The 12,663-nt window shown below is 38.1% G+C and overlaps 2 protein-coding genes across 4 annotated transcripts; both read right to left on the bottom strand.

Annotated features, from left to right (window-relative positions):
- Positions 1-1,727: 1,727 nt before the first annotated feature.
- On the bottom strand, positions 1,728-5,934 carry LOC141837746 (putative pectate lyase 8). The gene is made up of 7 exons (XM_074725118.1): positions 5,753-5,934; positions 5,478-5,561; positions 4,876-4,941; positions 2,879-3,521; positions 2,698-2,801; positions 2,480-2,618; positions 1,728-2,393 (listed from the first exon to the last, which is right to left on the bottom strand). The coding sequence occupies exons 1-7, from the start codon at positions 5,857-5,859 to the stop codon at positions 2,172-2,174; spliced, it is 1,365 nt and encodes a 454-aa protein (XP_074581219.1). The 5' UTR covers positions 5,860-5,934; the 3' UTR covers positions 1,728-2,171.
- Positions 5,935-8,164: 2,230 nt separating this feature from the next.
- LOC141840419 (uncharacterized) lies at positions 8,165-12,554 on the bottom strand. 3 transcript variants are annotated; one of them, XM_074728397.1, is made up of 3 exons: positions 12,344-12,554; positions 9,402-11,309; positions 8,165-8,224 (listed from the first exon to the last, which is right to left on the bottom strand). In XM_074728397.1, the coding sequence occupies exon 2, from the start codon at positions 11,158-11,160 to the stop codon at positions 9,418-9,420; it is 1,743 nt and encodes a 580-aa protein (XP_074584498.1). In that variant the 5' UTR covers positions 11,161-11,309; positions 12,344-12,554; the 3' UTR covers positions 8,165-8,224; positions 9,402-9,417. The 3 variants fall into 3 exon arrangements, with proteins under 3 accessions (XP_074584498.1, XP_074584499.1, XP_074584497.1); XM_074728398.1 differs by lacking the exon at positions 8,165-8,224 and having other exon boundaries at positions 9,098-10,451; positions 10,533-11,309; XM_074728396.1 differs by lacking the exon at positions 8,165-8,224 and having other exon boundaries at positions 9,098-11,309.
- Positions 12,555-12,663: the final 109 nt, after the last annotated feature.

The raw sequence follows: 12,663 nt of genomic DNA, 5'->3' as shown, positions 1-12,663 counted from the left end.
TATTTATGGGAGTCGTATAAGCAAAAATACATGGAAGTTTAGCAATTAGGAATTATTGCTCTTTGACATTTAGTCCTCAATTATTTCTATTAATATATCAAATAATGGACAAACAAAATTCAAACCATAATTAGGCTCTATTATTACGATCCATTTATTTATTGAGGAAAACGGGAATAAAAAGTTAAAATTGCGAGTTGGATAAAATATTCATGATTGTTTGCCTCACGTATCAAATAATTGAGCTAAATTAATCCTCTTGAGTGCGAGCTACAAGTCTTAATTTTAATTATTTTAAAATTTATCATTTTATTTTGATTTTTTTTTATATTCAAATAACAATAAACACATAACGGGTGAATATAATATACAGAATTTAAACTAGAAAAAAATTAAATAGATATGATTTATTTTACTCCATATTTTGAAATATACATAATATTTTTCAGAACACGCCATGCGTAGGCAGAAATGATGATGCAGTGTATAGGCCACGCTAGCTTCATCGTGGCCAATCAAACACAATATAATTATTGAGATTGCCTGACAAAATTAGGAAAATATTTTTTTTCTCAATTATTGAGGTTTTGTCAGAATTCACTCAATTATTTATGATGTTGATGATCATTATTGAAAAAGATTTTTTTAAAAAAAAATAATTAATGCATTAACTAATTCGTGTGGAGGCTTCTCTGTCACCTGAAAATTTTATTAAAACATATAACAGCATCACACATCCTTCTGCAAATATATTAAGCGGGCTGATTCAGCATACTTTAGATGTCACAGAGTTTACTGAAAACATTATTTTTGAGGCATGCATCCAACTCTGTGGGAAAATTAAATTAATCTGAAAAAAAAATCCAAGGGCAATCACCAATTGTCGTTTACTTTCTTGAAGATATGTTTTGGCAATTTTGATAAAAAAAAAATTGCAATCTAAGCACAAGAAAAAATGCACTAAAGAAAGCAGTAGTCGAATGTGATAATACACTAATGTCTGCAATCTAACAATCTCATGCTGAAGCTGGAATCTTTAACGACAATCAGGTTTCACATGACTATCCTTAGAGTATAAGCTAATTCATCATTGAAGATCTTTCTGAAACTTCAACTGTGGAGAATGCCTTTCCCACACCTTAACCTCATCAGGAAGTTCCTCTATCTCTTCAGCAGCTTCAATAAGATCCTTTGAAGAATCAGAGGATCTTAGTGAAGGGCATCTGGTAGACATTTTAGATGCATGTCACAGAGTTGCAATTGACTATGGGTTAACATACACTAGATTCTTAAGTGTTGTGAAAGAATTAAGTGACGTAAATCCATATTTGGTTTTTGATTCCACATTAAACAGGGTGCTTGGGCTCCTTATGGATTCAGGTAATTTGGAGATGTCATTATTTGTGTGCATCAAGAATTAATCCTCCTCGTCTTGTATGTTGAATTGGTGAACTCGGCAGCATCATGGCAATACAAAGGTTGTTTTCATAGGGTAATGCAAATTATAATCTCAAGGTGGCTCACTATGTCAAAGTGTATTATTGAGGGTTTTATGGGTTCTCAATTATTTTGGACTATCTTGATTACTTTGGCCTTTCTACTTGGAATTTAAGACCTCCTTTGCCCCTGTAGTTAACAGTGATGAAAGAGAAGGGAGAGAAAAAAAACAGTACCAAGAAAGATATAACAACTAAATATTATCATTCAAAATATTTCATTCAGTGGCTATGACATTGCTGCATGTCTTTTACAAGCAAACTAAGAGAACAACGTAAACTTTAATGTCACGCAACCTGGAAACTAGAGAACAAAAAAGAAACCAACATTCAAATCTTCAAGAAATGGAAGAAGCTTCCACTAGAGACTCACAACTAAAACCAGACGAAGAATCAACGGAAACAAAGGAGTAAAGGAATTAAAATCAGCAACGCTTCCACCCGCTCCACAAGCGTTGGCTTACGCTGGAAACAGGGGAGGTCGAGATAAGGGTAAAAGCGATCGGTGTGGAATGACTGTGAGACAAGAGAAAACTATGCGACACAGTCGATCAATGCAAATGGACTTAATTACCTTTCTTTTTTGTTATGCTTTTCTTAAAAACTTTTACGTTGTGGAAGAAGGGTAAGTGGGAGTGTGTAATGTGGTTATGATATGCTGAATGAATCAAATATTCAGCAGTGGAAACGCCGAAGGCAGCGCAGAGCACCTGCGCCGGAGGTGATGGAGCCGACCATGGAGGAAGACTTGGCCCCCAGACTGGAGGCCTTGGCATAACTAGCCGAGGCACCTGCACCGGAAGGGGTGAAGTAGGCGCCGTTTAATAGGAGGTCGCCCTCTGATCTCCAGTTCCAATTCTTCCACACATTTGTACCGGTTTCCACTCTCTTAGTCACCTATTGTTGTTGGAAAGCAAATGATCAACAATATAGAGATTAATGAAATCAATCATCAGTTGTGTACATGTGATTTAATGTCATACCTCCTTGGCGAATGGGTTTGCCGGAGCAAGGTATCTGTTGCCTTGGCTGTTGATGGTGGGATCGGCACTTCCTCCGATGGCATACATCTCCCAGTGAGTGTAGTCATTGTTCACTACGTGAAAATAGCCATGCCTGCATCTGTTTTTTGACACCCATTTTTTTGGAAAATTAGGCAAGCTTATGATAACTACCTAGGCAAAGAGATTCAATTAATTACCTGGGCATTCTTTGGATGAGACCTTCTCCGAAGTGATTGAAGGCAATGGTTACTTGCATGGCCTTGTCCCTGACATACGAATCGCTGTGGCCCAATAGCATCACCTGCACCAACCAGATTTGTGTGATCAAGTTGAAATAGACATTTTTGTAGCGTCAGAAAAGAAAAGGTCGTTCTGTACCTCGTTATGATGGGTTAAATAGTTGTTGGAGATGGTGATGGCGGTGGATCCCATGATGGCGTCAATGAGGCCGTCGGCGCAGTTGGAGAGGGAGTTGTGGTCGACCCAGATGTGGCTGGCACCGAAGATAGAGACGCCGTCACCGTCGGCCATGGTGCGCCATCCGTAGTGGGAAGGGGAGCTGCGGACCATGGCGTTGCCGGTGGGCTTGCAGTCGTGGATGTGGAGGCCGTGGATGATGATGTTGGTGACGAACTGAATGGTGATGCAAGCGCCGTTGGCAATGTGGACGTTGGCGCCACGTCCGTCGATAGTCTTGAAGCTGTTCATGATGAGCTCCTGAGAGAGGGTGATGACCATGTCGCGCTTGAAGACGATCCAGAGCGGCTCGTCCTGAATGACGGCGTGGCGGAGGGTGCCTGGGCGGGGGTTGACGGGGTCGTCGTCGCCGGGGTCGGTCACCACGTAGAAGCGGCCGTTGCGGCCGCCGATGGCGTTACGGCCAAAGCCGATGCCGCAGTCAGCGAGGCGCTTGCGGTGGAAGTGCCACTCCGGGTCGCAACGCCAGCAGTCGTCGATGGGGTTCCCTGTCCCGCATGACAAGTAGCCCAACGCCCGACGGGCCGTGCTGTCGTTGATCATCCTGCACCGTCAATTTAATTACCGCCAGTTACTCCCAATAGAAGCCTTCGATTGTCCATTGCACAAACTTTAAATAAATATTAGAATATTTGAAAAAGTGATGAAAAGATTGAAAAAAAATCTAGATCACATGGCTAAATCCTTCTTCAGAACCCTTGCAGCCTTCATCTTACGTCATTCAATTTCAAATGATATATAAGAAATCAATATATACTGTAGAAATGCCTACGAAAGTATAATACTTATGTTCATAAAATTGGTATATGCGAAGCGAGAGGGCATTTAATGAGAAAAGATAAGGGCCAAGTGGAAGATCACCGAAATGGTGTAAATGCGAAGTGGAGTAGGTACATGATGAATTAATTGAGTATTGGGATCACCGACCGAAATGCGAAGGGGAGTAGACAAGATATTTATTAACGGGCCGGGACACGGGTGTCCGGCATAACGAATTCAATTTTTTTTTGGTATCATCGCTCAGACGCTCAGAGCAAATGAGCAACTAAGCAAATAGAGTACAGTGTAGGGTCACATGGGGACATGTGTCAACCGAATGGAATCAGTCCAAGCAGTGCCATTGTGTTTTATTTGATATATTTTTAAAACCAATCGAATTAATAGTTTAGATGTTTGTGTTTTTTAAAAGAAATTGAAAATCATCCACTTCTACCTATTCAAATTAGGTAGAAGTGATTTAACCCCCGATACTTTCTTTCTTTCCCCTCTACTTTTCACGAGATTAAAGACAGTCGTAGCATCCAAAACTGATCAAGAATATTTATCAATATACTTGTGATTGAAAAGCTTAGAATTGATTATAAAAAAATTGACTACTTTTGCTACTGGAAGTCTAGAAAGCAGTGCTTTGAATTGGACCGGACCAACATGTTCAACAAGAGACAGTCAGATCCAAAAAAAAAATAGATATGTTTTTGATCAAATTCAACCGGAAAAATGAGATACTATATGGCTAATGCCGTTCCTGTCTTCATAACATGACAAAAAGAAGCTAAGGGCATACGTCTTATCTACCAAAACAAGAAGGATAAGAACAATTCTCTATGTTACTCTAAACAAATCGCAATATTTTATTATTCTGTAATCGAATAATTTATTATTATTATTAATCAGATCTCGTCTTGTCTTCCTAGTAAATTAAGGATGTTAGTAAATTAGCTGTTGAACTAAATAGAAATGCTAGTCAAATAATCCATTTACGGACGGAAGACAAATTGAATGAGTGCGATTAGTTTCACAATGAACAAAATGTCAACTAATTCCGGCTTTGTAGATAAAATGAGGAAGAATATAGCGAGTTAAATCTGGAAAAAAAAGCCATAAAAAGGATGACTTACCTGTGCACCTCAGATGCGACCAATTCCGGATCGTCGACCGCGCCCATTACCACATCTCGCCCCATACTGTCCAAAGAGTGAAAGCAAAAAATAAAAAAAAAATCAGGTATTCGGAGTGACAAGTTTGCCACTTAGAATTAGAGTTAAATTACAAAGCTGAGGATGTAGTCGCCGCTTTTGCTGAGAACAACGAAACTCGAGGCGGTCGATTGCCTTTTTTAATAAAATAAAAAAAATTGGAAAAATCGAAGCAAAAGAAGCGGAAATTATGTGGGAGAGAAGGCGTGTTGCCGCTTTCCCCCCTGCTGATTTGACCGCTATTTCTCGGCAAGTTGTGGCATCCGATGTTTCGATAAGGTTAATTCCTACACTTTCCCACTGTTTTCTACTTCAACGTGAAAGCGAAAGTGTAGAGCTGAGCTATCAGCACCGACGTATTGAATTCAAAGCCTGGGATTACACGGATCAGATCTTGGGGTTTGCTCAGCTCCATATTGAGCAGAGGCAGATCTGACGGCCTAAGTATTTCCTCGGCAAAACCAAAAGCCAGATCCATTTAGTGGAGGGATGAGCAGGAGGGTGGGTTTAGATACTCTGCATACCTCTCCACTATGTTGGAAGACTGGTTAGCTACTACGGTTTCTCGCAAGTTCCTCCTCGCCACGGCCGCCGCCGCCATCCCTCCCCTACAAATCGAATGTTACGCATTAGAGCTACGCTTTACCTCGAAGAAACTCGATTGCAACGGAAAAGAGCTAAGAATCGACAAACACTCATAGGAGCTAACTTCCCTGTTTCAAGCACATTACCTCGATCCGATCTAAAAGCTCATTAAAATCCTAAATCCGACCAAATATCACATAAAAAGGCAATGTACCTCGAGGCGGCGACCTGATCGACTCCAAACCACGCGACGAGCACCAAAAAACCGAGAGCCAGCAAGCGAGGCCACCTCAGTGATTCCATCACCGTCGCCGCCTCCATTGTTGCGTCCTTTCTCTCTCCGTCTCCTCTGGTTTGCTCTCGGATCTACACTTCCAAGAGGGAAAGCGACTCGAGGCAAGCGGAAGAGAGGGAAGGCCAAAAGAAACAGAGTTTGGCGAGGCCACTTGGAAGCTAAAGAGGAAGCGCCATTTTTATAGGGCGTTGTGCAACTTTCGTTAACCCCGGTTTAACCGCGGTTAAATGTTTGTTATTCGCTGCCCGACTCACGACGTAACCGTCAGTAACGGAGCCGTTAGCGACGGAGAGGACACCGACGACGACTGAAGGACACAACTGCACAAGCACGTGCGAGCGGTGACCGACGGGCGACGGACTTGGCTAATTTCTTTCATTCACACTTAAATTTTGATAAAATTACATTGTACTCCTAATCATGTGATTTTACCTGACGAGCTTATTATTATTTTATTTAATTCTTCAAATTCATTAATTTTTGTAATGATCGATTCAGTTCTATATAAAATTTTTATTGATCATTCAAATAAATTAAAAATATAAATAATACATGGTTGCACAGCCATCATTTCAAAATTATCCTCTTATTGAAAAAAATTAATCCATGATGCACTGTAATTAAAAATTAATTTATAAATATTTAAATAATTGCATTTAGTGTTGCGTTTTCAAACTTGTTAACGAATCATATGAAAATTTCCGTTAAAGATTATATAAAATATACATTTAAAAATTAACTAAACTCTTCAAAATTTTAAGATTAATGGGTCTCGCAGCATTGTTGTACGTATGATTCACAAATTGTAAATCATTTTTTTATTTATTTAATATTTTATTTTGCCAATGGCACAAAAAGACTTTTTTTTTAATTTTTATTATCATAAAAAGGGATGATCTATGTTAAAAACAAAATTAAAAGTGTAATTTATTTTATTTTATTTATGTAGAATAAAATTACTCTTACATAATTAAAATTATTATAACTCGACTCATCAAAATTATTTTAACTCAATCAAATTTATTCCAATGCTACTCTATGTTATTTCAATTTTAAATAAATTTATTAAATATTGTAGTAGTTTTGAACGAACCTACAAAGCATTTTAATAGTATTGAACAAAATTACTATAATAATAAAACAAAATCTCAAAAAAATTATAATGAAGAAAAAAAATGACATAAATAAATTTACAATGAACATTTTCAAAAATTAAAAGGAAATGGGTTTTCTCCCACCTACTTGCTTCGGTCTCGCCGTTAATGCCGGAATCAAGGAGGTCTTCAAAGTCTACACAGGTTGAAATTTGAAAAGGCACCACTGTGTGAAATTAATAAAAGATTCAATTTTTTCCTTCACGTTCCATTAATAATTAATTATATAAACTTTAATTCGTTAAAAATTATCGATCACGTTTGGTTATGCCTAATTATCATTCGGTATGGATACGTTTGGTTTGTTTTGTTGCCACCTAATTACTTACTATTTTTGTCAATTAAAAAATGCAGCAAGTTTGGTTAATTTACTTTATGAATTTTGTTTTTATTTATTATTTTTTTTCTCGACAAGTTGGCTGTTTGGTCGCCAAGCATAAGCAACAAACAATTTAACAACCTGCATTGTCAGAGTATTTATGACAACTGACGCATTAGGGGGGTTGAAAATATTAAAAAGTAATTAGGACAAACTAATCTTCACTTGTTAATGACATAATGATATTCAAAAACAGGGAAAATGAGCTAGATAAGCGATAACAAGTGAGCTAGTTAAAGCAATGGTTTAGCAATCAATCCTCTAAGAGAATAAATGGATTATTTCTTACCTTCTTTCCATCATGTGCTTGGTCCAATATCTTTGTGAATAGATCTTATATCTTGTCTTATATCTTTGATGCACATTTGGATTCCATGTGACCCTTCTTCCAATTGACATTGTGGTACACAAAATTCTATTTCCGTTGAGGATGGATGTGCTTTAGGTGACTTTGTATGTCAATTAGCATGCGACATGAGGAAGACATTCGGTGTTTCAAGGTTTCATCAACAGTGATCTGAGTCGAGGTGATAGGAGACACCAAGATTTCATCTGCATCATGCAAAGCTTCCTCTCCTTGTCATCCTCATCGACATGCAGCTGTTTTGTTCTGACGGAGACCAAACTCCTAGGGCGATCATACCTCGCCATAGTTTGCTCATGTCATGCAGTCACCTAACAAAGAAATATAAAAATTTTAAAAATTATAAACCTTTAAGAGCATTGACAAATATGAGAGTTTCAAAAGAAGGGAAAAGAAAATCAAACATAAGTTATTCTGCATGAAAGTACCTGTTTACTTTACTATGTTGTGATAGTGAGAAATGAAACCGATGGGTCAATAAAGCAGCTTTGTGCCTGTGCAGAGACAAATTGATTGCTAGCGAGCACATAACAAGCAAAAGGTGCAACAAGAAGGCATTCATCTTGATGAAGGTTGTTGAACTCCAAACAAGATGACAATGTTGGATAAAGTTTAATCATGCGTGATGATGATAGAACTGAACTTGCTGGTTTTAGCACAGGCAACAAAATATTGTAATTGCGAGAGAAGAAATTATTTTCATATTCACAAACAAACCTCATCTGTGTAACAGGGGTTAGAGATACATGTTGCTTCATGGTTACATAAAGGATGCAATTTCATTATTGATTTCTCAAATTCATAGCCCTTGAGTAGGTAGACCTTTCTAATGAAAACTGACTGTGGATCACAAGAAAATTTCAACTGTCATCATGCATGATTGAGTTTATTTAACACACCTTGGGAAACTTAATTATCTTTCATCCTTCATTCAATTTGTTTTTTTGATCATGACGTCCAAATAACTTGACGAAGAAGACAACTACTTGATCTCTAGAGTTTGGATGTAGACTAACTCCACCATTTACCTTCTTGATTTGCTCTTGAATGAAATGAAAGCACAAATCAATGTCATTATTTGTTATGAAATGTTGAATTCAAGATTCGCTATCAACTTATATTTTTGTTGTTTCTTGAATCACATCCAAATTCTGAAGCAACCTCAATCAGAGCATGTGAGAATACAAATGTTGAACTAGCCTACATCAAAATTAAGATCAAGCAGCATCTTCACCAAGTCACTCAAATTTAATTTCTTCACCAAACTCATGATAATTCTTGGAATGAAGACAGTTTAAGGAATGTATTGTAGTATAAACTTACTCTGCATGATAACAAAATACAATTTTTTTATCATCCACCTAGTCAATTTTCATTCAAATTGTCTATCACTCAAAGATCATTAAGTAGAAAAACCAGGACAAAATTGCTCTTTCGTGTAATCATGAACCATGTATTTCTAATCCCTACAAACAGATGAGGTTTGTTTGTGAAATACAAACAACTCCTTTTATTTATCTACCTCTCAAAATTTCTCTTTCTCCATATTTGCAAAATTTGATTACTTGCCACAGAATCAAAATACTAATCTACACATCATGTTACATGCACCAACAAAATTAATCTTTAACTACTAATCTGATGGGTTATTCACAAGGGTATATAACATACCAATAAGCCAATATCCTCATGTCTTTTGGGTAAAATCAGCTTTGCATGTTCGCTTATAGTGTCCTGTTTGGTTGCAACGACTACAATGCACTGTATGCTTTTCACGGTTGGTTTCCTCCACATTAAGCCGCTTCTTTTCAGGGCGTCCTGGAGGACGACGAACCTTTGGCGGGCAAACAATTTGAGTTTTGCTATCCACTGAACTCTCAGCTGCTTTACACCACTGACTTCTATCAGGAATTGGGCACACTGGATGAGAATACATCTCCCGGTACCTGGCAACTGTGAAATATCTGTCTGTATATTCATAAATGTCTTTGTTACATGAGAGAAGTGCTGCAATAGCGTGAGAGCATGGTATGCCATACAACTGCCACTCATGACAAGAACAACAATGGATGCCTATGTTAACAACATTTGAGCAATCAGCTGAGAGAACCTCAAATTCAAACTCATCGGAACGCAGCACTTGGTATCCAACAGAATGCTTAATTGCATCTGATATACGCCTTTCAGCTGAAGGGACAAGTCTTGAAGTCCACTTCAAACCTTTTTCCCGGCGTTCATTAAATTCCTTAATCATTGTGCCATGTATGCTTTCTATAACTTGAAGAATAGGAAGTTCCCGTGTCTCGAGTATCCACCTATTGAACTCTTCAATATTTGAAGAAAGATGGCCATAGCGTGATCCTTCAAAAGAAGCCACTGCCCAGTAGGTAGGAGGAATCTGTTGAATCCTTTTTGCTGCTTCTGCACAGATTTCCTCAATTTCTGCCATCCTATCCTGAAAGCTAGACGCAGTGACAGAATAAGCAGCCTTCCAAAGAAGATGGACAAGCCTCGAGTTCTTGAATTCCTTGTTTACACTTTCAGTAAAGTAGCGCATACATATTCCCTGGTATGCAGTTGGAAAGTTTCTTCTCACGGCTTCAAGAATAACAGTTTGTCCATTAGATAAAATTGTAAGCTGAGATCTACTTTCACAGCTTATCTCTAGCAACTTATAGAACTCAGACAAGAACCAATTCCAACTCTCCTCGGTCTCCACATCTACAATACCAAAAGCAATTGGAAATACTCCACCATCAGGATCAAATGAAGTAACAGAAAGTAATGTGCTGAGATACTTACTTCTCAGCTCAGTACTACCAAGACAAATTATAGGTAAGCAACCATTCAAAAAGCCATAAATTGAAGCACTGAATGCAACAAAAATTTTATGGAACTGATGGTCTAACCCTATAGTGTACACTTGAGCAACACTTCCAGGGTTTCTAAGCTTTATCTGCTCGCAATATGCTGGGAGAAGACTGTAGCCCTCTTCAGATGAACCATATATAGCAGTCAGACCTCTTTCTTTTGCTCTCCATGCTTGCTTGTATGGTATAGTTATCCCGTATTGTCTTTGAATATCTTGCAATATATCTTTTGGTCTATAATTCACATTGCTTCGCAGCCGCTCCTCGATGAGATTCACAATCCAATCTATAGATGCTTGATGATGACCTTGTTGTGCATCTTTATTACAGGTATGTGTCCCTTCAATGCTTCTCACAGTGAAAGTTGGAGCATTTGGAAGCTTTACTGCACGAATTCGCCAAGGACAACTGTCCTTGGCACATTTGGCGAAATAGCGTATCAGATCACTCTTTATTATCTTAAGCTCAAAGTGTTGTGAAATAGCAGCTTCTTTTATTGCCTTCCTAAAAGTCTTGACATCAGCAAATTGCTGCCCAACAACGAAACTAAAATCTTCCATCCAGAAAGTAAAGATACAGCATTCAGAATAAGCTAGTAACTTCCTCCTAGCTTATGCTTCTCTATCTTCATGAAGCACATTCTTCCACAATATAGTCAATCACACCAAAATTTCAACAAGAATCACCTAGAAAGCACAAGTAGTATCTCCTGCAAGCTCAAAGAAGATGATGTCATAAAAGCATTATCAATACATGTAGATGTGAATTGTGATTTAATAACACAGAACAATGTCAAGTCATTTTTGAGCAGTGGTGGGTTAACAAGAAACACCAACTTACACTAATTGAACAATGACAATAAGGGAAATTTACCTAAATGAAAGAAAGAAAAAGAAATTCAAGTTCCTATTTACTTTATACATGGCAAGAAATAAATGGAAGTCCAGTAATAATCCAAGTGATGCACATTTGATATTATAATTTGAATTTTTTCTAGTTGTGGAAACGACAGCACACTTCAATCATACAAGAAAAATACGCTTCAAATGGTCAAACATCTCAAGCAGAAGCTATGTTTATCAATCACGGATGTAAATAGCCATAACCCAGTTAACATACATTTTATTCATGATTTCCACTTAAAGAGTTATAACAAGGTCACGTCAATTAGCTGAGAAGTGATTAGTAAATTGAAGAGGTACCAAAAGTTTTTCTTTGTTCACATAAACAGAGAATTAATTTCCTCTTCTACTATGCAACCGTTCACAAAATATTTTCGTACTTTGAATGCACACACTAATTTACAAACGTTCTTCAATAAAATGTCCTACAGACACTTCCTAGGTCGCAGAAGCACGTTCATCAAATGAAGAGTTATAACAAATTGAGCTTCTTGATAGAAGACCGCTAAGTTGCTCTAAATAAGAAAGGTAGGAAGAAGGGATTCCCTAAGCAGAATTGAACGTTTCAAAAACATTAATATCCTATTCGTCAGTGGGAAAAATTAATCATTTGAATCAATTCTCGAATGCACACAGACTCTACTTCCAAAACAGTTTGAACAAGGCATCGAAGTCATCTGTTATTCTATACATCCACAAGTTCCAACTTTGTAATTTCCTCCTTCAGCATTCATTTCTTGGTAGCACAAAGAAAATGGTTCCTCTCTGTTCGTGCGGGCTCCAACAACTTTCAGGTTCGACATAGTAGAAACATGAGCTCGAAGAGAAATGATGGTCATACCTGGTGAGTTAGAAATGCGCAGAGAAGGGAGGAGCTGGCCTCATGGAACTGGATTCCGAAAGTCTTCAACAGGGGAGAAGGTAGGGATAACACAGGCGAAGGGGATTCGGGAGCGAATCACGCAACCAGAAGAGGAAGGGAACTAGATGAGACGCGAGGACTAGAGAGGACGCGATCCAGGAACCTATAAGTGAGATCTGTGTAGAGCTTCGAGAGGCGCCGCCGCCACTGCCGTGATCGACAAAGTGAACAAAGACGCAGACGAAGAGGAGATCGGCGTGGCCTCCGTAGGGCTTATGCGGACTCCCATTTTATCGATT

The sequence above is a fragment of the Curcuma longa genome, chromosome 11, assembly GCF_044706935.1.
Source record: "Curcuma longa cultivar G26 ecotype Majalengka, Jawa Barat chromosome 11, ITB_CL_G26_1.1, whole genome shotgun sequence".
In the NCBI taxonomy this organism is placed as follows: domain Eukaryota; kingdom Viridiplantae; phylum Streptophyta; class Magnoliopsida; order Zingiberales; family Zingiberaceae; genus Curcuma; species Curcuma longa.
Note: the sequence above shows the minus strand (reverse complement) of the source record. Positions and strands in the feature narration are given on the sequence as shown.